Source organism: Sander lucioperca, chromosome 10 (assembly GCF_008315115.2).
Source record: "Sander lucioperca isolate FBNREF2018 chromosome 10, SLUC_FBN_1.2, whole genome shotgun sequence".
Taxonomy (NCBI): Eukaryota; Metazoa; Chordata; class Actinopteri; order Perciformes; family Percidae; genus Sander; species Sander lucioperca.
In genome coordinates, this window is record NC_050182.1 from 29,565,908 (window position 1) to 29,586,189 (window position 20,282).

At 42.3% G+C, this 20,282-nt stretch overlaps 1 protein-coding gene across 1 annotated transcript in view; it reads left to right on the forward strand.

The window, feature by feature from the left end:
• The window catches only part of znf1035 (zinc finger protein 1035), a 29,532-nt gene extending 10,634 nt beyond the window's left edge, over positions 1 to 18,898 (forward strand). Inside the window, exons 2-4 of the mRNA XM_031298839.2 lie at positions 7,021 to 7,075; positions 9,811 to 9,870; positions 9,968 to 18,898. Coding sequence (XP_031154699.1) covers positions 10,009 to 18,264 — 8,256 coding nt within the window. The 5' untranslated portion in view covers positions 7,021 to 7,075; positions 9,811 to 9,870; positions 9,968 to 10,008 and the 3' untranslated portion in view covers positions 18,265 to 18,898. The remainder of the gene's footprint in view (positions 1 to 7,020; positions 7,076 to 9,810; positions 9,871 to 9,967) is intronic.
• The last annotated feature ends 1,384 nt before the right edge of the window (positions 18,899 to 20,282 follow it).

Below are 20,282 nucleotides of genomic sequence, written 5' to 3' on the forward strand. Positions count from 1 at the left end.
AAAACGGCATGGTCACTGCAAACACACAGTCCTCTTTTTCCGATTTAGCTAAAGCCCGCCTCTCTTGGCTTCACATAACTCACCGTTGTCGGCTACTGCCGCTGAAAAGGCTACACGTTGTAAACAGCTGTGGCTCGCTTGCCTGCTCCTCCAGTAACGTTAACCATTAGCAGGGTTAGCATGGCGGCGTTAGCCACGGTTAGCCAGGTGTCGGAGTTAGCGTAGCGGCTGTGTGAGGGGAAAAGAGATAGCAAAGATGATGTGAAATGAGTTAAGAGAACACCAAGCTTCTTAAGACACACTAGCTTCATTTGTTGTTAATACTGTCGGTAAAGTGAAGGGTGTTACAACGTGAAGACTGCAGTGGACACAGAGTCACGCACACAGAACACCTTTTCGTAGGGCTGCACGATTATGGCCAAAATGACAATCATGATTATTTTGATCAATATTGAGATCACTATTAATAATCACAATTATTTGTTGATTTAAACCAAAACAAAACGACACATTTTTTGTCACATATGCTAATTATAACTGCTTTCACATCCATATTGTGCTACATTCCTGCCAATACAGCCATATTGTGCTACATTCCTCCATGGCAAACGCGCTTTCCACACATGCGCGTTTGCCGTGAAAAGATACAGGCAACGCAATTTTCTGTTCACGTAAACGGCGCATGTTAAAATCGGTATTGGACGAAATAGTAACGCGGATTACGGTGCCACTTAAATGTCTGCGTTGCGCTCTAATGCTCCATCTGATGATGTTAGAGGCAACAGAAACATTGCTGCATGTCACGCTAGTAAACACTAATAACGCATTACACAGCAGTTAACATTAGCCTACCGTTAGCTACAGTAGTAACTGGATTAAACACGGCTAAAATGGTGACAGCTAAACGGTGTAGTGTGACAGTATTTCACTGTAGAGGATTCCAACAGCGGGATGTACAACAGTCTGCCGCTAAAGCTATGAGCTAAAAGACTCAAACTTGCACTGGTCACTGCTGTTGTCTTTAAAACAACAGACAGGACAAAATGTTGCGTTTACTGGTAAACCTCGTGACCGACTTATGACCGACTGCTATCTGCTGTGGAATTTTCCTCACATTACTCTCTGTCCTCTGTGACTGTCTACATCTAAACTATGAAACTAAGCTGCGCGTTGCAGGGACCAACTCTAATTGGCTCATGGAGGCACGTGATCAGACAGTGGTTTACAGAGCTTTGGAAAAAAAACTTTGATACGGAGCATTCTATGAACTGAATGACGCATTTTAAATATCGCTCGATCGCGTGAATTTGATCGTGGGAAGCCAAACCTACCTTTTTGTTTACTTAAATCGCACAATTTTTGCGGTTATGTAATCGCACAGAGTGACATCATGATTGCGATTAGATCAATAGTGCAGTCCTAGTTGCTAGCATATGTGTAGTGGTTGCACTGGTGTGGAGATGGATGTGGTTGTCCAGTACAAGGGGTCAGAAAAGGAAGAGGTGGTGGATGTGAAAGATGATTGCAAAAATGGCTCTGTTCCATTTTAGTGTGTCAGTAAGCTATTCCACTGACCCAGCATCCACAATACCTTACACCACCATTTAGCAAGTCAAAAGGCCTGCTGTGAGAAAGGCCTTCCAGAATTTTTAGATTACCTTCACACTGTTTCGCCTCTAGGATTAGTTGTTTTTTCAGTAGCCACATCCTTTTGTTTCTGGCCATTTCATTGATGTTTTCAAAGAATCCAAAATAATCTGAATAAGAAAGAAGTAGTAGAGAAGATATAGAGAGCGGATTAGGAATCAGTATTGGCCAATGTTAGTCATTTTTTTTATACATCAGCATCGATCTGATGAGCAAAACTGGCCCGATGTCAACAACCGATAATTATTTCCATCTAGCTGCCATTGCATGTGTTTTGTTTTATTTTTTTTGGCCATGCAGAGTTTGTGATGCAGTGATGCAGCACAGAATTTACATGCTGAAGTGAAGTCTAAGCAATGTCAGGTTGTGTTTGTGTGCATGGAGAGGGGGTGATGATGGAGGCTACAGCTCTAGGGAAGAAGCTGTTCCTCAGTCCGTTAGTCTGGATTTTGATGGTTCAGTATCTTTTCCCAGATGGCAATGGGACACACAGACAGTGTCCTGGATGCATGCTGATGCTACTAGCTGTCCTCTGTAAGCAGACAGCATACACAGCATCCAGGTCCAGGAGCACAGCTCCCACAATCCTCTGTGCCTTTTTCACCACCCGTGGCCAAGTCCTTTTTGTTCCCTGCTGTGCAGCTGGCATACCACACAGTGGCACACTGACAGAGGACGCTTTCTATTGTGCTACAATAAAAGTTGACCAGCAGCTGAGAGAGGAGACAAGCTTTTTTGAGTTTCCTGAGAAAGAAAATCCTCTGTTGGGCTTTCTTTACCAGGTGGTAGGTGCTGAGGGACCATGTGAGTTCTTTGGTGATGTGGATTCCCAGGAATTTGATGTTGTCTACCATATCCACTAGGGCTGTAACAATACACCAAACCCACGATTCGGTTCATATCACGATTTTTGACCCACAATTCGATACAAACCTTGATTCTTTTGGGGGGGGGGGGGTTGGAGGAGAGTTATACTCAGTAAACGTAATACAACTTTTTTTCTGCCACATGGCATTTTGTCATTGATTACCTGCCACATTGCAACACAGTAATACAACAGAGACCTTATTTATTGATTTATTTCAGTATCGATCGATCCAACACCAAAGCTTCTTTTGTACCTTTTTAAATAATGTTTCCAAAATCATTTCAGTGGTTCATCAACTCGTAACAGGGTAGCGGATCTGTAGTTCGAATGAGACATAATGGTAATGGTAATGGACAATTCCGCTTCCAACCTGTAGGGGGACCGAAGAGGAAAAGTGCTTTGGTGTTGCTTTAAGGTTAGCCTACTATGAAGGTGCTGGTTGACAAGTAGCTAATGCTAATGCTTGGTCTATAACGTTAGCTAATTCTTGGTGGGTAACATAAGATTACGACATCGCTCAGTTATTTTCAGTATGATTGTTTTGATCACGGTTAAGAACTCTGGGCTAACCCACAAATTCATCAGTAACGTTAACTGTATACATAGACAACTAATATAATGGTAATTTAGCCAGCTAGCATACCCCTGTCTGTCTGCCTCACTCTCCCGGCGCTGCAAGGCTTCAGTCGGGATGAGAGCTGACAACAGCCCCAGGGACACATCCACAGTCAGCCCCCAGCTAGCTAGCAGCCAGCCACTATCATTACAGCAATCCAAACCCGGTCAGCACTTAACTCCGGTGCTAAGTACGCCAACGGCAGTTTACTGAACCGTCGGGAAACCGACCCAGGCACCCGAGTCAGAACAGCGGCCATGCGTTATGTTACACCTCCGTTAGCGTTACCGGTGTTCGTGCCAAAAATCTCCTCCCTGCCGAAAATCACGCATGGAAATGTACATAAAAAAATTGTTTCATCGATAATCAGTTTAGAATCGAATCGTTGGCCTCTGAATCAGAATCGAATCGTGAGGTGCCAAGAGATCCCCACCCCTACTAAATTTACCAGACAAAAGGGGGATAAGGCACCAAAACGACTAAGGGCCCTGACACTCCAACCAGACGGGCCAACCGTCGGCAGAAAAGGCAGTCGGACTGATCAGTCGGGTCCCGAGGTCCAAAAAATGCCTCAGAACACACTGAGGCGACGCCGACTTGAGCGTACGCTCTGTGCGTGCGCGAAACGTAATACGTCTCCATAGCAGCAGGCGGCGCTGCTCTGTATTGTTTCCATTAACAGTCTGATTATTTACCAAAAAATGAAGACCAGCAGCTGATTGGACGAACGCGTCACGTGGTTCTTTTTTCTCCGGAAATTCACAGCCAGACTGTCATGGCGGCTTGTTCAGAATACGATCTCATATATATCCGAAACCTGTTTCTGAAAACATTTTAAGCGAGAAATAGGCCATGCAGTTGCTGAATCTGTCTTCATTTCAGATTGACAAAGGTCAGTTTAAAAGATTTTCGTCAGATTTTGAGATGCTCATCCGCTCCCCATTTCCGGGCGAGTCGCGACTGCCCTGTCCCCGACTGAACATGTCGGGTCGGCCCAAATGAAGGCCAACGGCTCCTCGGACGGCCGACGGCACGGGACACACAGAACAGACTCGAGTCACGGACCTCGCCAGACGGCCCGACGCCCGATTATCGGGCTGGTGTGTCTTCTCTCTAATACTAATAGTAATTTAAAGATGTGGTAGCATTGGATCTGGACGGGAAGGATAACTCTGGGAGTTGGAAGGGGTGTGTCGCGATTCTGCCTTCTCACACCGCGACACAGGTTCATGGATCTGATCTGCGATCTCGGTTTCATATTGCATATCATTAACACCCCTAATATCCGCCTCTTCACCATTTATATGAAGTGGGTGGTGTGTGATCTACCGGGATCTCCTTAAGTCCACAATGATCTCCTTTTTGTTTTTGTTGTGTTCAGGACCAGGTTATTGTCTGAACAACACCCAGCCAGATGTTTGACCTCCTCCCTGTAGTGGGCCTCTTTGTTGTTGGTAATCAGTCCCACTACAGTGGTGTCATTTGCAAACATCACTATAGTGTTATAGGCGTGACCAGGGTGCGATTTTCCGGGGGGTATGCGTGGAATTTCCCCGTTTCTGGTCTACATATACCTGGCTCTGCTCAATTATTTTTTATCCCTGATGGGGACAAAATGTATCCCCCCCCCCCTCGAAGTGAACAGTGCTACTTCACCAATAGCCTAGACCATATATTGATTATATACCTAAAAATAGAAGTGTTTTGAACTAAGTAAAGTGCTGTATCGTGAACAGTCTATGCATAGAACGATAAAATCCGATCAGCAACAGTTGTTTAGCCGCCAACAGGTGACTGCTAGCCGGGTACAGGCACCGCACGATGATGGTCCTTTCACGGGCCATGGTAGTGGAGTTAAGCCGGAAAAACTGAGCATCATGCGGGGATGACAGTTAAGTTTAGGCATCAAGTTTAGGAAAAAAATCGGAGGGAATTCGGTTCACTTTAGATGGGAACGTGATCCGTCCCAAATACAGGAAGGGAACCAAAAACTGTGCATTTACTAGCCTAGAAGTTCAACCTTGCACACAATTTCCGGACCTATATATGAGTTAAGGGATGATATTCTTGAAATTGATAACTTATTATGAGCACACATTGCTGGTCGTCTGTGTGACAACACATCATCATCTCTCTCTCTCTTAACCAAGTGAGGGAGTGGTACTGCGGCGTGTGGCAAATGTCGGAGCTAACATCAGCAATGACATTAAAATGCAAATAAATCTGTGAATGCACGGGATATTACTATCTGTCCAATCCGAGTTTTCTGTTGCATGACTAAAACAACTTTTGAACCAACACATGTTCCACAAAAACGAGTTCCTTCCAGAGGCTATTTTGCAGCGGCACCGTGGCTCTGTCCGGTGCTTAGCACAGCACAAGACGATTGTGATTTGTTTAAAGAAATGCCAATAAACCAGAGCATGTTTTTCTCCCATCCCAGAATACTGTGTGGACTAGCCAACTGGCAGTGGGCGACTAGGCTAAGACTAAAGCCCCTGACACACCAACCCGACGGCCGACCGTTGGCAGAAAAGGCAGTCGGACTGATCAGTCGGCTCCTCGAGGTCCAAAAAGTGCCTCAGAACACACCGAAGCGACGCCGACTTGAGCGTGTAATACGTCTCCATGACAGCAGGCGGCGCTAATCTGTATTGTCGGCCAAAAAATGAAAACCGGCAGCTGATTGGACAAACGCGTCACGTCTGTCTGGATGCTCCCGGATTTTTCGGTATTTCGGAATGTACGGTCGTTAACAAACAAAATGGATGAACCTCGGCTGCGGATCACCACTCATAAATAGATTATGGACGGCAACATCATGTTTTTCCTGGAAACATTGTAACAACAGTGCCGTGCAACAGCATGTGCATGTTTCGCCATGGTTGACTTTTAAGGATGATGAGTGTGACGCCACGAAAGTGAAACACGAGTGTAGGTGATGTTACCCTCGCAGTTGACTAGTTACTCACGGACCCTCCCCCTCTCACACACATTGGCTAACTCTGGCAGACTCGCTCCCTCCTGGTTTTTCAATATGAAATTAAAAAACTGTCAAATTTGCAGGTTGCACATGTGCAAGTATTTGTAAAAACATACTCACACTATCTCAGAAAATGGTCTCAGGTCGCATTATGGAGTCCTGCAAGCGCAAGCCAGTTTAAGAATTTGTAAATGAAACCAGGCTGTCATTTCTGTACTTGTAAGCATGCACATCTGGCTGTAGATGTTTTGAAAAATGAAGAATGTTTTTCAATATCTTATGATTCTTTAATTTATTTTTCTCTACTTATGGCACAGGGATAGCAACCTAAAGTTTGTTTTATGGTTCTGCGGAGGCTCCACGCAGAGCTTTCGCTGTAGCCTACATAAGTGGCCAGATGTTTATACTGATAGAGCGAGGGAGAAGTGAGAGTGATGCCGATTAGCATCGGAGCAAGTACCGACTTTAGAGTCATAGTGAGAGAAACAAAGTGTCTCCCCTGTGTTTTCTGACCATGGTGGGAAATCTGTAGCAGGAAAAGTTAACCCTCTCCTTGATTTCATGTTGTTTATGGAGAAGGAGAACCAGGAAATGAGTCAGGGTAAATGCAACGCTACCGAGCCACGGCCGAGCGACGTGCGTCGCTGCGACATGTAGTTACATTTTTGGAGAGGTGCATGTCAGGCTACAGCTTAGGGTCCGGGGTAGACGCAGAGGGGTCTGCGGGGGTACGTTGTCGATTTGACGCAGAAGCATAAAACGGCCTTTACCCATTTCACAGGCACAAGCTTTGATTTCTGTCTTGTCTAGATCAATAGCCACGATGCCATTTTTTTTATCCTGCATAAACAAAATGCAAAACAAGTGATAGCATTAATAATAATTGTATTTCCTTTAATTTTACAGGCAGCCAGGATTGATGTCTTTCGAGATTTAGATGGCAGCAGACATTCAATACCAGGTAAAAAAGGTTCTTTATATTAGTTAAGTTTTTGAGTTTTTTCTTTGAGAAATGCTTATTTGAAAGGGAATTGCATACAGTAGATGTGAATGTGTGATTAGAACTATGTGAGTAGATGTGATGTGAATATCCTATCTGAAATGCATGATTGTCACTGCTATTGCTTTTAAGTACTCCTGAAAAAGTTTTTTGATAGCAAAAGTTTAATGAAGCAGTTCTTTGAAAGGAGGAACAGCATCTGCATTCAAGATTAAAAAAACAAAAACAAAGAATGAGTTAATGCAGTGTGTAAATCCACAGAAGCATATAAAAAGCATTGCATATTGAGACAGTGACACTGGTATTGTTTTCACGAGCGCCAGAAGTAGGGGGACAGGAAGAAGAGAAGGGCCAGTCTTTCGTCTTTCTCCTGATCTAACGGCAACAACAGGTTAGGGGAGTTTGTGTGGAGCCATTGCCAACAGTCCTCAGTACTGAGGTAAACTCTAAGGAAATATGTCACAGTACAGAAGCTAAAGACGCTCCAACTTCTGTTCCACTGGGACTTTTAAGACTTCCAATTGATAGACCTCAGATTGTTGTTCACATTGTCATATGGGTCTTCTCCCAGCTGAAATGGGTCTGTCTTGGCTGAGTCCAACCTATCCATGCAAGACAGATAAACAGTCATTCAGACCGAAATCAGCCCTGTGTTAAAACAATGCAGGGGGCTGCGTTGGTTGGGGTCTGTTGCTTCAGGTACTAGTGAGACATGAAATACAATCCAGTCAAATGTCCCAACCTCCCATGAGATATGGAAATGCCAGGTGTTCCTGCTTCATACTCACAACACCTTTGGTTTTGCCACCTGATCCAACTCCGCACCCAATGGTGATCAGTTCCACTCTTTAACCGAGTTTCCAAGACATATGGCCCCAGATTTGATAAAACGGCAAAGTCAATGATCAATCTTTTGCTTAAAGTGTTTTGTAACAAGTAGCCTTATGACTTACTTAATGCTCACATGGTGTTTTGGACAATACATGACAAGAACAGAAGTCCATCAACAAAGCACAAAAGATCAAGGTTCAGAGCAAGCAGGCCATTCCTTCCAATTACCCCTGTTCAGGTTTCTCTGTTGTTGCCCATATGAGTGCTAAAATCTTTCAGCTATGTGGCTATGGAATCCCCTAGCAGTGCCCTCTCCAGGATCCCACCCATAGACTCCAAGAAGGCCAGGTATTATAAGTGCCTGTTTGGTGCATGGGCACAGACAGTCAGAGCCTGCTTAGGAGCTTCATGGGGACAGCTTAAGTTAATGTTAGCTGCCCTATAGCTGTCAGAGTAGCTTCAACTTCATATGTTACCTTCTAATAGCTGTATTTTCAGTAACGTGACAATCTGCAAGAAACGGGTTGCTTATAAATCACTAAAATAGTAGTGACAGTACCGCTTGGCTTAGTTATCAATGCCGTTAGCATCGTGGCTAACACTATGTTACTTAGTTTATGACAAATCGTTTCGACTGTGCTTTCTATATGATGTCATTGTGCTAACTGAGCACCGTTAGCCTTTACAACAGAGCCACTTCAATACACTTGTTAGATAATGTTCCATTACAGAGTTCTCTGTTGATTTGTGTTTGTCGCTGGGTGCTAGTGGTGGAAAATGATAGTAAACGGAGAGCGGCGTGTCAGAAATGCAATGCGCCGTGACGTAGGTCCCCTTCAAGGCCAGGCTAATGTTGGACAGAATCTAGTGGACAGAATGTGTAACAACAACCACATGCTTATAGTGGCATTGACAATGCATAATCCTGAGTAGTGTAGTACATATCAATAACAGGCTGCATTTGAGCATTCAATATTTGATTATTATTCGAATATTTAAAAAAAAAAAAAAAGAACCTTGCTATGAGAGGGAGGACCCCCAGTTTCCTAGCCTCGTGAGACCATCCTGATCTCGTGAGCTCCAGTTTTCCACTCGCAGATCAGTCTGGCATCTTGAGACAGAGAAAATTTGGAGCCGTTCGCCAAACGACCGACCAATCAGCGTTGGTTTTGAGGCAGATTTAGGTGTGACGCAATGAGAAGCGACTGTTCAGTCTAAACAACATGGTGGCTTCCACAGATGAGATGAGTGTAGCTATCGCGCAATTTTTATCCGAATTAGAAAGTATTCCTTCATTGAAAGAAGAGCAAAAAACGGCACTGGAGGCTTTTCTCGGAGGAAAAGATGTTTTTGCTCTTCTCCCGACTGGTTTCGGCAAGAGTTTGACATATCGTTGATCTGATTGCTTGATTTGGCCCGTCTATCACTAACATAGGTGGTGTTTGACAGATGGTTTATCCAATCAGCTAACCAATGTTTTCGCCCCTTCCCAAAAGTTCTCCAACAGAAAGTTCCCAGATGGATATGCCGAGCAAATGCGAAGCAATCCATCTGGCGGAGTCAGGTTACCAGTTTCCCAGTTTTGGTAAGAACAGTTATACCTGATCACATAGTTGCAAGATTCCCAGGGACAACTAAACCCCTCCACTACTGTAAATAGAATTTACAGAGGGAATTTGTGTAGTCCCCCCTTGTCTGGTCACATTTTAACATCCACACTTTAAACAGACTGAACTGTAAGTTGTAAATCTATCTGGTGGCAAATTCATATTGGATTGAATTTTGATATAATTTGTAGAATACATTTCTTTAGTGGCTTGTAAAATGTTCACAATAATAATATTAATCAATGTCTATTTTCCCAGATTTCTATTTAGATGTAACCCACATCCTGGATAGTCCTGGTTCTATGTGTCCATGAAAAGGTCAGAATTTTCTTTTCAATTATTGTGTAGGGTATTTTTTTCATGAAAATGGTTGGAGTTTGTCTTTTGTAATTCTATGTTTTTTTTGTGGTTTCAGGATTGGGCAAAATAAGCCCTGGCTTCCATTCCTTGCAGAGAATGGCCAATGGGTGGGATTCATACTTCCATAACATTCCACCTCTATCATCAGATCCAAGCACTTTGAGAAGGACATCAGAGTCAGAGGGAAGTATTTCCCAGCATATAGAGAACTTGATTGGACATCATGACTTCCCCAACGCAGTGTCTTCACATGATGTCCCTGCAACAAACTCAAACTTTAACACAAACTATAACTCAAATCTCAGTATTGAAAATCCCAGTCCAGACTGTCTTTACCAAAGATACTGCAAGGAAACACCATGGCAAGCTGATGTAGATCAAATGGAAAAAGATTACTTGCCAAGATGCGGAAATAGTATCTCAGATTTTGGCACAGATGGATTATTGACATTGGGATCTTATCCTTCATCTTTTACAACAGATTTACAAGAACTTAAGCAAGACTGTGGAATGCTAGCTACATCATTTCTTGAAGACTACTCAGATGTCAGTAGCTGCTCGGAAGCAGAAGTGGGTGAAACAAGGCCCTCTTGTAAATTCATGGCAAGTAATTCACTTCCAAAACCAAAAATGAGTATTGCTACAACACACAGCTCATCGGAATGGCTTTTCACTGATGCTGGAAATGTGTTGCTTCCGACTCAGAGTCTGTGCCCTAATATGTCAAAGACTAATGTAATTCTGCCAAGTACATCAAATGTGACGACAGGAGAAAACATAGTTGAATGTGCACAAGACAAGATGGAAGAAAATGTCAAATCATATGCAGGACACCATCGGCCCTCTACTACATTTAGCATGGAGACAACTACAGGGAGCGAGACTGTAGAGGATAGAAATGATCATGGTGGTTGCCCAGATCAGAAAAGAGAGGAGGATGTGGAGAGAGAGCTCACTCAAGGAAAAAATCCAAACCTCTCGATGAGTGGCCATGAAAACTTGGCTGGTGATGGAATAGAGGACTACCCATATGGCAATGAGGAGGAGCAAATTGCTGCAACTGCGCCAAATAGCATGACTACATTGGACAATGAGCAAGATCACTCAGATGAGAAAGTCCTAAGAAAGGAAATTAAGGAATCTTTTGACCAAAAAAATGATAATCCCAACCCAACAGATGGTCATGATGGAAATACAAGAGAAGACACACAGGACAAAAGTGAAGACCTAAAAAGTGAAGGAAAGGAATCTGGTGCATTTGAAAATAAGACATTTGATGAGCAGAAATCCCCAAATCCTAACCCCACTGATGGTCAAGATGAAAATATGGAAACTAACTTTCAGGAGAAAGAGATCCAGTCAAAAACCTATCAATCATCAGATCCACTGGATATGAAAGTGTCAGATTCTAAAGATGTCACTTGTGAACTGAGGGAATGCAAAAGTACCTTGAAAAGTAACGGTCATGATGTTGAATCCTGTTTGCAGTTATCTGAGCACCAGTCTTCTGAAAGTGTAGCTCAGGATAATATTTGTTGGACTGCTGTGATAAGTGATAGTCATTTCAGCAATGCCAGTGACAAAAATGAGCAATGTGTTGCAAGTCATTCAGAATCCTGCTTACAGCCAAATGGCTCCAGCATAGATGTAAATCCATGTCTAAAAAAAGAATTGACAAGTGCAGCAGAGAAGAAAACCACATCATCCTCTATAGAACCATTTTGCACTGACCATCCTGTGACAAGTGGCAGTGAAGAGCCAAGTGTTTCTAATGGTTTAGAATCCTGTTCACAGTCAAACACCTCAAGCACAGACATAAATCCCCGTCTACAAAAGGAATGGACAAGTCCAGCAGAGATTACAAATGCAACTTCTCCAGATCAGTATCAGCCACTACACCAAAGTCCAGTGGCCGAACAAACAGGAAATGTTAATGTCGATGTTGCTGAAAATGCAAGAGAGTCGTTGGAGTTGGACACATCTGCAGTGGATCCGTCAGTGCTTGGCGTGCTGTATGGTGAACCTCTGTCAAGAGAAGATTCTTCATGTGATGCTGATGAAACAAAACTTGACACAAGTCACGATAAAGACAGTTCTGGGGCCAGACCTGACAGTAACAGTATAAACTATTCAGAAGGACAAGCACCTCAACTCATATTCTCTATACAAATGAGGAAACGTCTGCAGCCTGTCGTAATATTGAAGACCTCAGAGTCCGTAAATGGAATGAGTAACTCTTATCATTGTGCAGATTGCAAACACACAACACACAATGTAGATGATCTAATTGAACACCACCATTGTTGCCATTCAGTGCACAATTTCCAGTTTTGCAAGACTTGTGATCTCTACCTGATGAGGAAGGAACAAGCAGAGAAACATGTGTGTTGTGTAACCAAAGAACGCCCTCAGCTCTCTTCTGATTCCAACCTAGCAAAAAAAGGAAAACATCGCAGATGCCTCAGGTGCATTAAGTGCAAACTCATATTTTCCAAAATGGTTTATTATGTCAAGCATATGAGGACTCACACTGGCAAAACACCCTATAAGTGTAATGGTTGTGAATCATATTTTGCACAGTCTTGTAGCCTGCGAAGACACAAGCGTATACCTGGAAGATGCAAGCAGCTTAACCTTTCAGTTACGGATTCTGATGTCGTTATCAAAGAAACTGAAACACCACCACAAAAGGGCTTGATACAGAACAAACCATATCCAAATCTGCCCGGATGTTACGTAAAGCTTGTTGACATCTCCAAAACTCATCTGTGTAGTGTATGTGGTAAAAGCTTCACAACTGCAGACAAGGCCAAAAAGCACTTCTACAACATACACAAGGGCAAGAGTTTGACAGTTTCATCAAGTCTGTGTACCACAAAACGCAGTGGTGGGAAAAGCCAAAAACTGGAGAATGAGACAACGGGATTATATAAATGTCCTCTTTGTCCACGGCTTTTCAAGTACTCTTACAACAGGGCTCGACATTTGCGTCACTGTGTCAGAGAAACAATATATGGTGGCAAGGAAAAAATTGCCGGTAAATATCGGTGTCCCTTGTGCCACGCTACCTTTACTTTACCATCTAACCGATATAGACATATTAAAACATTTTGCTTCAGAGAGTGTGTTAATCGGCTTGCAAAAGAGAGGGCTAAATCAAAGGAGCAGGTTGAATGGAAAAAAACAAAGGGAATTGAACAGAAAATGCAGTTAAATAAAAGTGAACAGAATAAACAGCCTAAGGAAATGACACCAAAAAAAGAAGCACTCCCATTTTTAGCAGCTCCCAACACGTTGCCACATTACAAATGCAATCTTTGTCCAGCAGTTTTTTATCATGCTTCTGGAATATACAGGCATATGAAGAAACATGAGCTGTTTAAACTCACTGGCAAAATGTTCAAGTACAGGAATTCACTGTTGTCTACCTTGTCCAAACCAGCAACTTTAAGTACTACAATGACTGGAGTGAGTAATGATAACTCAAAATCAAGTGAAGCAAATGGCAGTCTTGCCCTGAGCTGTTATTTTTGTGAAAAGTGTTTCGACACACCACAGTCGCTAAAGAAACATGAGCGCAATCACAGAGGTCAAAGACCATACCGCTGTCTGGAATGTGGAAAAGGGTTCAAGAAACGTGCCTCATTGATTGGTCATAAAAGCGTTCACCAGAGGAGGATACAGTGCACTGTCTGCAGAAAGATTCTTCCAACTATTGGAGAACTGATCAAGCACAGAAGCTCACATCTTAAAAGGGGAAAGCTTCAATGCCCAGACTGTCATCAGCAGTTTCAGTATCCTGCATATCTCCTTAGGCATCTAGACACCCACAAACAAAAGGCAAACAAGACAAGTCAGCTTGATGAGAGACCACCATTAAAACCACAGCAGTCCATGGAATCCGTAAAAGAGCGGAGTGGACCAAAACAGCTACAGTGTTCCTTGTGCAAAGAGGCATTTGATGATCCCCAAGTTCTAAGAAAACATTGCCTTACGCATATATCTGGGTCGTCAACAAACCAGTGTCCATTTTGCAAACATAATTTCAGTACTCGCCGCTATTTGCTGCGCCATATGATCAAACATACTGGAGACAAACCCCTTTCTTGCTCTAACTGTGGAAAACAGTTTTACCGTGACTTGTACCTTAAACTTCATCATGAGAAGTGTTTGCCTGGTAAAACCAGACATCTTGTCACAATGGAGTCTGACACGAAGACAAAGGGGCAACATCAGTGTTCCTATTGTCCACGGAGGTTTTTCAAGATAATCCGCCTGAAAAATCATCACCGTGGCCACAAGACAAACACTCTGCTTCTATGCTCAAGATGTGGGCAGTACTTTGGATTTACAAAATTAAATCAACATCAGAGGAACTGCATGGAAACTACAGAGCTCAACACTGACTTATCTCCTGATGGTGATGTCTGTAAAAGCACTACGCAGCCGAACAATGTCCCTATGCCAAATAAAAAAAGGTCAAATGCAACCAGGATGCTTCAGTTTAAATGCTCTCACTGTACACAGAGGTTTAGGTACAGATCGTTACTCTTGAGACATCTTATTTCACATACTGGTGTGCAACCCTATGCATGTATGCACTGTGGACACAGATACAGAAGTCAGATAATGTGTTTGCAGCATGAAGCTTTCTGTAATGGTGTTGAAGGGCAGTCGAAAGTCAAAGGTGAGGCTGCAACTCAATTATCAAAGACACCTACTCTCAGAGAAGCACAAAAGCCCCAAACAGAAGTTGAATCTGAGTACAAGTGCAAATTCTGCACCAAGACTTTCATGAAATCACGAAGCCTGAGACGTCACATTTTGACACATAACGAAGTGAAGCCTTATCGCTGTAAAGCCTGTGACAGCTGCTTTTCAAGGTATGATCATCTGGAAGTACATCAGACTCGCTGTAGAGGGAAAAGAACACGATTGGAAGTCTGTATTCCCAAAATCAGTTTGGATGATATTGGCAAGGGTTGGCAAAATAGGTTTGGCCTGGAGCCTGCTGAAAAGCAGGAGACATTTGAGTGTGAAGTCTGTTCAAGGAGCTTCGCAACTCAGTCGAAGCTTTCCCGACATGTCACTTTGTTCCATACTACTAAACTATTCAAGTGCACACGCTGTGGCTCGTCATTCTCTCATGAAAAAACTCTGAAAAAGCATTTGAAGATGAAGAGGTGCAGAAAGTTTTCCAAAGAAACTACACTGGAAACTAATCCACCAACAGAAAATGTGACAACCCCACTTAAAGCGGTGAGAAATAGAATTATACAGCGTATCCATCCTTATTTGAACAAAACGCACAAATATGTATGTAGTCATTGCCCCCGTGCTTTTGGGAACAGCTGGCAATTGGGTGTGCACACCCGACTGCACACAGGAGAGCGGCCATATGCCTGTGATTATTGTGGTGAGAGATTTATAAGGAAGGATTATATGCAGCGTCATTCCACAAAGTGCACCAAAAAAACACCAATATTATCAAAGTCCACCGTTGGCCAACTCCGACAGTCGACCTCTGAAAGCCCACCAAAAGGCTTTTCTTGTGCATACTGTAGTTCCCGTTTCTTGCTATTTTCACAGCTTCAGGAGCATTTTTTAAATGCACACCAGCTGGAAACAAAGGTACCACCAGTGTCCACTGCTCCCCTACAACACCATCTGTTGAATATACCAAACATCAAAGAAGAGCCTTTGGATGACAGTTGTGACGAACAGCTTAGTGATGCGGCCAATTTAATCTGTAAACTAGATACATCTCTTGATAGTGAGATCCCCAATAAATTTTCCTGCCCAGAGTGCAATATGTCCTTTACAAATAAAGCTGGACTAACTGGTCATCTGCGTGTACACACAATGAAGTGTCCTTTTAACTGTAAAAGATGCAACAGGGGCTTCTGGAATAAAAGTCTTCTCCGTAATCACAACAGGAAATGTAGATTTGGACGCATTTCAGAGAGAAGTACAACCCAACAGTTGGAAGTACCTTTGAAAGCACAAATTGATTTTGTGCTGAATGACTCTGTTCTAGTGTTTAAAGACGCCTCCACTTCAGCTGGCACTGGGGTTCTGCAGACCAACTTCTCCCACAAAGATGACTTAATGGCCGAATCCCCACAAAATTCTGAAGAAAATCAGGTGCAAAGCAGCCCAAGTAAAGAGAAGAAAGCTGTGCAGTACCAATGTTCAGAATGTGATAAGAGCTTCACAGATGGCTTAATGCTTATTAGTCACCTTGAAGACCATGGAAGACAGGAACAAGCGAAAAAGCGCAATTCATGTATTAAGTGTGGGCAGGTGTTCGCTAGTCAAGGAAATCTTGAAAGACACATGAAGCTACATGAAAATAATAGGAAATACTCTTGCCCTGACTGCTCCAAGGTGGTTTACACCCAATCTGAGCTTGAAATCCACAGAACATGCCATGACCTAAATAGGCCTTTTGCTTGCAAACTGTGTAATTACAGGTTTTGGACAAGACCATCTTTATGTAATCATTACAGAGAAGAGCATCCAGATGATACATTCACTTGTCGTTTCTGTAACAAGGCTTATTCTGTCAAAAAATCACTGGCAAGACATTATAGAAGATGGCATAAAAAAGAGCAGCGGGATCTTGGGAGAACTGTACCTGACAAATGCAGCACTGAACAACAATCCAGCAGTCAAGTCAGTACAACTGGTGAAAGCGGTGAAGATGAAAAAAACGGCAGTGAGGACAGCGACTCCGACTCTGCGCCTTACTTCCCGTGCCACGTGTGTGGCAAGACATTCCCAACATCAGAAAGTCTTGAGGATCATCAGCGGTGTCACCTGGGTGAAAAACCACATGAATGTGCAGAATGTGGTAGATGTTTTTTCCAGGCATCCCAGTTACAGCAGCATCAACGAATGCACAAGTCTGAATTTCAGTGTCAGGCATGCGGCAGGGGTTTTGTCTCACTCTTTGCACTGCGTAAACACAAGCACACCCATGGAAAGAGCCGTCCGTACCGTTGTTCCAAGTGTGACTTCAGTTTCACAGGACCCTCGCAGTTGGCAGAACACATGTCTACCCATCGTGAAGAGAACTTCCCATGTGATATATGCAATCTGGTGTTTCCCTCCAAGAGTAGTAGAGCTGAGCATCGGAAAAGCCACTCTAAGTCAGGTGATCACCCCCCACCTTCAATTCCAAGGGAAGAACATGAGAAGTCTGCTTCACATACTGAAAGTTCATCCGTATCCCCCAAAGAACTTAAATATCGCTGCGGTGTTTGTGGTGAGCGTTTCAGAGACCCAGAGGAGCTCTCAGAACATGGTTGCATGGCGGCCAAAGAGCGGCCATACTCGTGTTCAGACTGCGATAAACATTTTCTGCATGCATCTCACCTGAAAAAGCACAGGACCACCCATCAACTATCATCGTCTACTAGTGAATATCCATGCAATCAATGCAACAATAGTTTTTCCTCATCTCGGCTCTTCCACAGCCATCTGATGAGCCATGTTGATACTTCAGCAGAAATTAAGCATAAAGGTAAAGATGAAGGTCTAGCACACGGTTTCATATGTCCAGTTTGCCATCAGTGTTTTGCCAGTGCCACTGAATTGATGTGTCATTTTCCCACGCATCCTGATGGTATCTTTGAATGCAAAATTTGTAAAATGACATTTCCCTCTGAAAGTAAGCTTGAAGAGCACAATCGCTCTCATGTTATATCAGCTACTGAATTTGAATGCACAGACTGTGGCCAGAGCTTTTGGGGAAAAGATGCTTTCTGCCAGCACCACTGTTCCCATCAACAGCATTCAACAATGGAGGCTGAATACTCAAGTCCATCAGCTAAGACATCCCCTCCAACTTATTATCAAGCAGTAGGAGAGGAGGAGATTGACGTTACTGGAGAGGACTTGTACAATTGCCCTGTTTGCTCAATGCAGTTCTACTCAAAAAGTGGTCTTTTGGAGCATCAAAATAAACAGCACCAAAATGAGAAGCCATTCGAATGCCAGCTTTGTGGAAAAACGTTTGCCAGGAAGCGGTACCTCAGAGAGCACGAGCGAAGGCATCGACAAAAAGAGACGGCTCAATTGGAAAGCAAGTTCAAATGTACCCAGTGCGTCACGGAATTCAGTTCAGCACAAGATCTCTCTTTGCATATGAGATTGCACGCTGAAAAAGAAGTTGGAGAGTACCGCTGTGAAATGTGCTACAAGTCATTCAGCCAGTGGTCTCATCTGAAGCAGCACCAAGAAAGTCACGTCGGCCAAGTTGTCTATGAATGCACAGAATGTGACAAAGCCTTTGCTTTTCCTCACCTACTGGAGGAACATCAACAGACTCATGCTGGGTCTTCTCAGTAGTGGTTGTTGCCTACCATCTACCTTATCTTCACTTTGAATAACTAGCTAAAGTTAATTGGGATTTCAAGTTACTTCATACCTTACAATTTAGATCCAGTTTGTATTTTTGGCCTTTGTTACATATTAACAAAGATGTTGGCTCATGTAACTATGACCTGTGTTTCTATTTACATTGTATATATTTTAGTTCTAATATTTGAACTTGTATACAGTAAATTAGCTACATAGTTTCTTGACAGTGTTTGTAAATATATGACAAAATTGTGTAAAGCTGTTTAACATTCTGTGTGATGAATACAGACAATGATGGGATGAGATGTTTATGAAATGGCTAACCGATAACGGCTTTTTATGTTAACAATTTATTTTATGTTAGACATTTTTTAGAAATGTGTTGCTTTGTTAACATCTATTGGCAGTTTTTTTTTACTTAATGTACAATCGATCATTTTTGAATTTTTAGTTTAACATTTCACTGCATCTATGGATTGCATTTTTGTGGTTTGCAAGTTTCTTGTACATACAAACAAAATGTGTTCTAATTGAATATTATTTTCACAAACCAGTGATGTCCTTTCTAAAGAAATTTGACTTGATGCATTCAATTAAGGAGTAAAGTCAACCAGAAAATATATTTGTGGGTCTTTCTCTCTTTGTATTTCTGTGTACTTTGGGAAAACTAACAAATTAAGCTTGTCATGAAAACTTCATTCCATCAACCCAAATTAGAGCTATGTCTAAAACTCCCAAAAAAATACATTTATGTTTTTAGTTAATACTACTGCCACAAACAAAATAGAAGTAATAGGGAATACTTTGTCTAATATTGTGCATCAGCAAGGTGACATACTGGAGCAAAAATGTAGTGACTGTTCTGGATTTGAGAGCAGTTGTGTGGTTATTACAAATTTAAAAAAGAAAAAATCTTACAGATATAGTCATAGCCAGCATTCAAGGAAGAGCTTTAAACATTTAGTTCGCCAATATACTTTTTTTTTTTTTTTTTTACTTTTATTAGCAAATGCACAAAAAATGTAAATAATAAATCACAGTATAGCCTACCACTCAATAGGCACAGGCAGTGTGGCAGATCAGTGGTTAGTGATGTGGGAAGTTGGTGCTGGTTTGTGTCAAGCAGAAGCCTGGGGCCTTTTTGTGTGGCGATTGCATGTGCTTTCTGTCTGTTTGGGTTTCCTCATACAGTTTAAAGACGTAGGTTGGGCTAAAAACTATCTAAGATAAGATAAAAATCTATCTCAGATTGGTTTTCTGTCTTCATTCTCCAAAATATGTATAAAATGTAGTGGCCTTTTTTGTTTCTTCTAATTTGCTGTAAAGCATTTCAAGGTAGATTTAGTGGTAAAGGCCCACAACCATTGTCAAAGATTAGATTCATTTTGGGTTTTCATTGCAAACGGAATTCTAATTCAATAAATCGATAAAATATATTTTACTAGAATACAACATACAATTAAAGTGCCTTGCAAAGATTAACAATGATACAAACCTGAGCTTTATATATTCCTAACCATATCAAGTTGGTCTGGATGGATGATCGGAACTGAAGCACCGGCTCAGCACCACAGAGTGTGGCACAGCTGGTTACTTTCAGGCCATTAGTTGTCATAGCAACAGGTACAGTAATTCTGGTTTCTGTAAAAGAGCCGTGTTCTTGCACAAGAAAATCTAAAATTTTGCTGAACTTGCGTTGAAAGAGTCCAGTTAACTGGCTGAGACTTTTTTTTCTGGAGTAGCCTTATGTGCTGCATAACCACAGTAATATGAAATCATATCATGGAGCTTTTCTTGTAATCTTGGACACAAATGACATTGTGAATCTGTCCAAGTGATGTGGGCCCAGTCATCTATATCCCAATACTGAATTTTACAAAGGCATAAGGAGGAAGAAAATTACTATCTTTGACTTCTTCACAAAATGTTCCTTTATTAAAAAGTTTTATTTGTTGGATCACACCATCAAGAGTAAGTGTCTAACTCTGAAAAGACCTGGTAGCAAT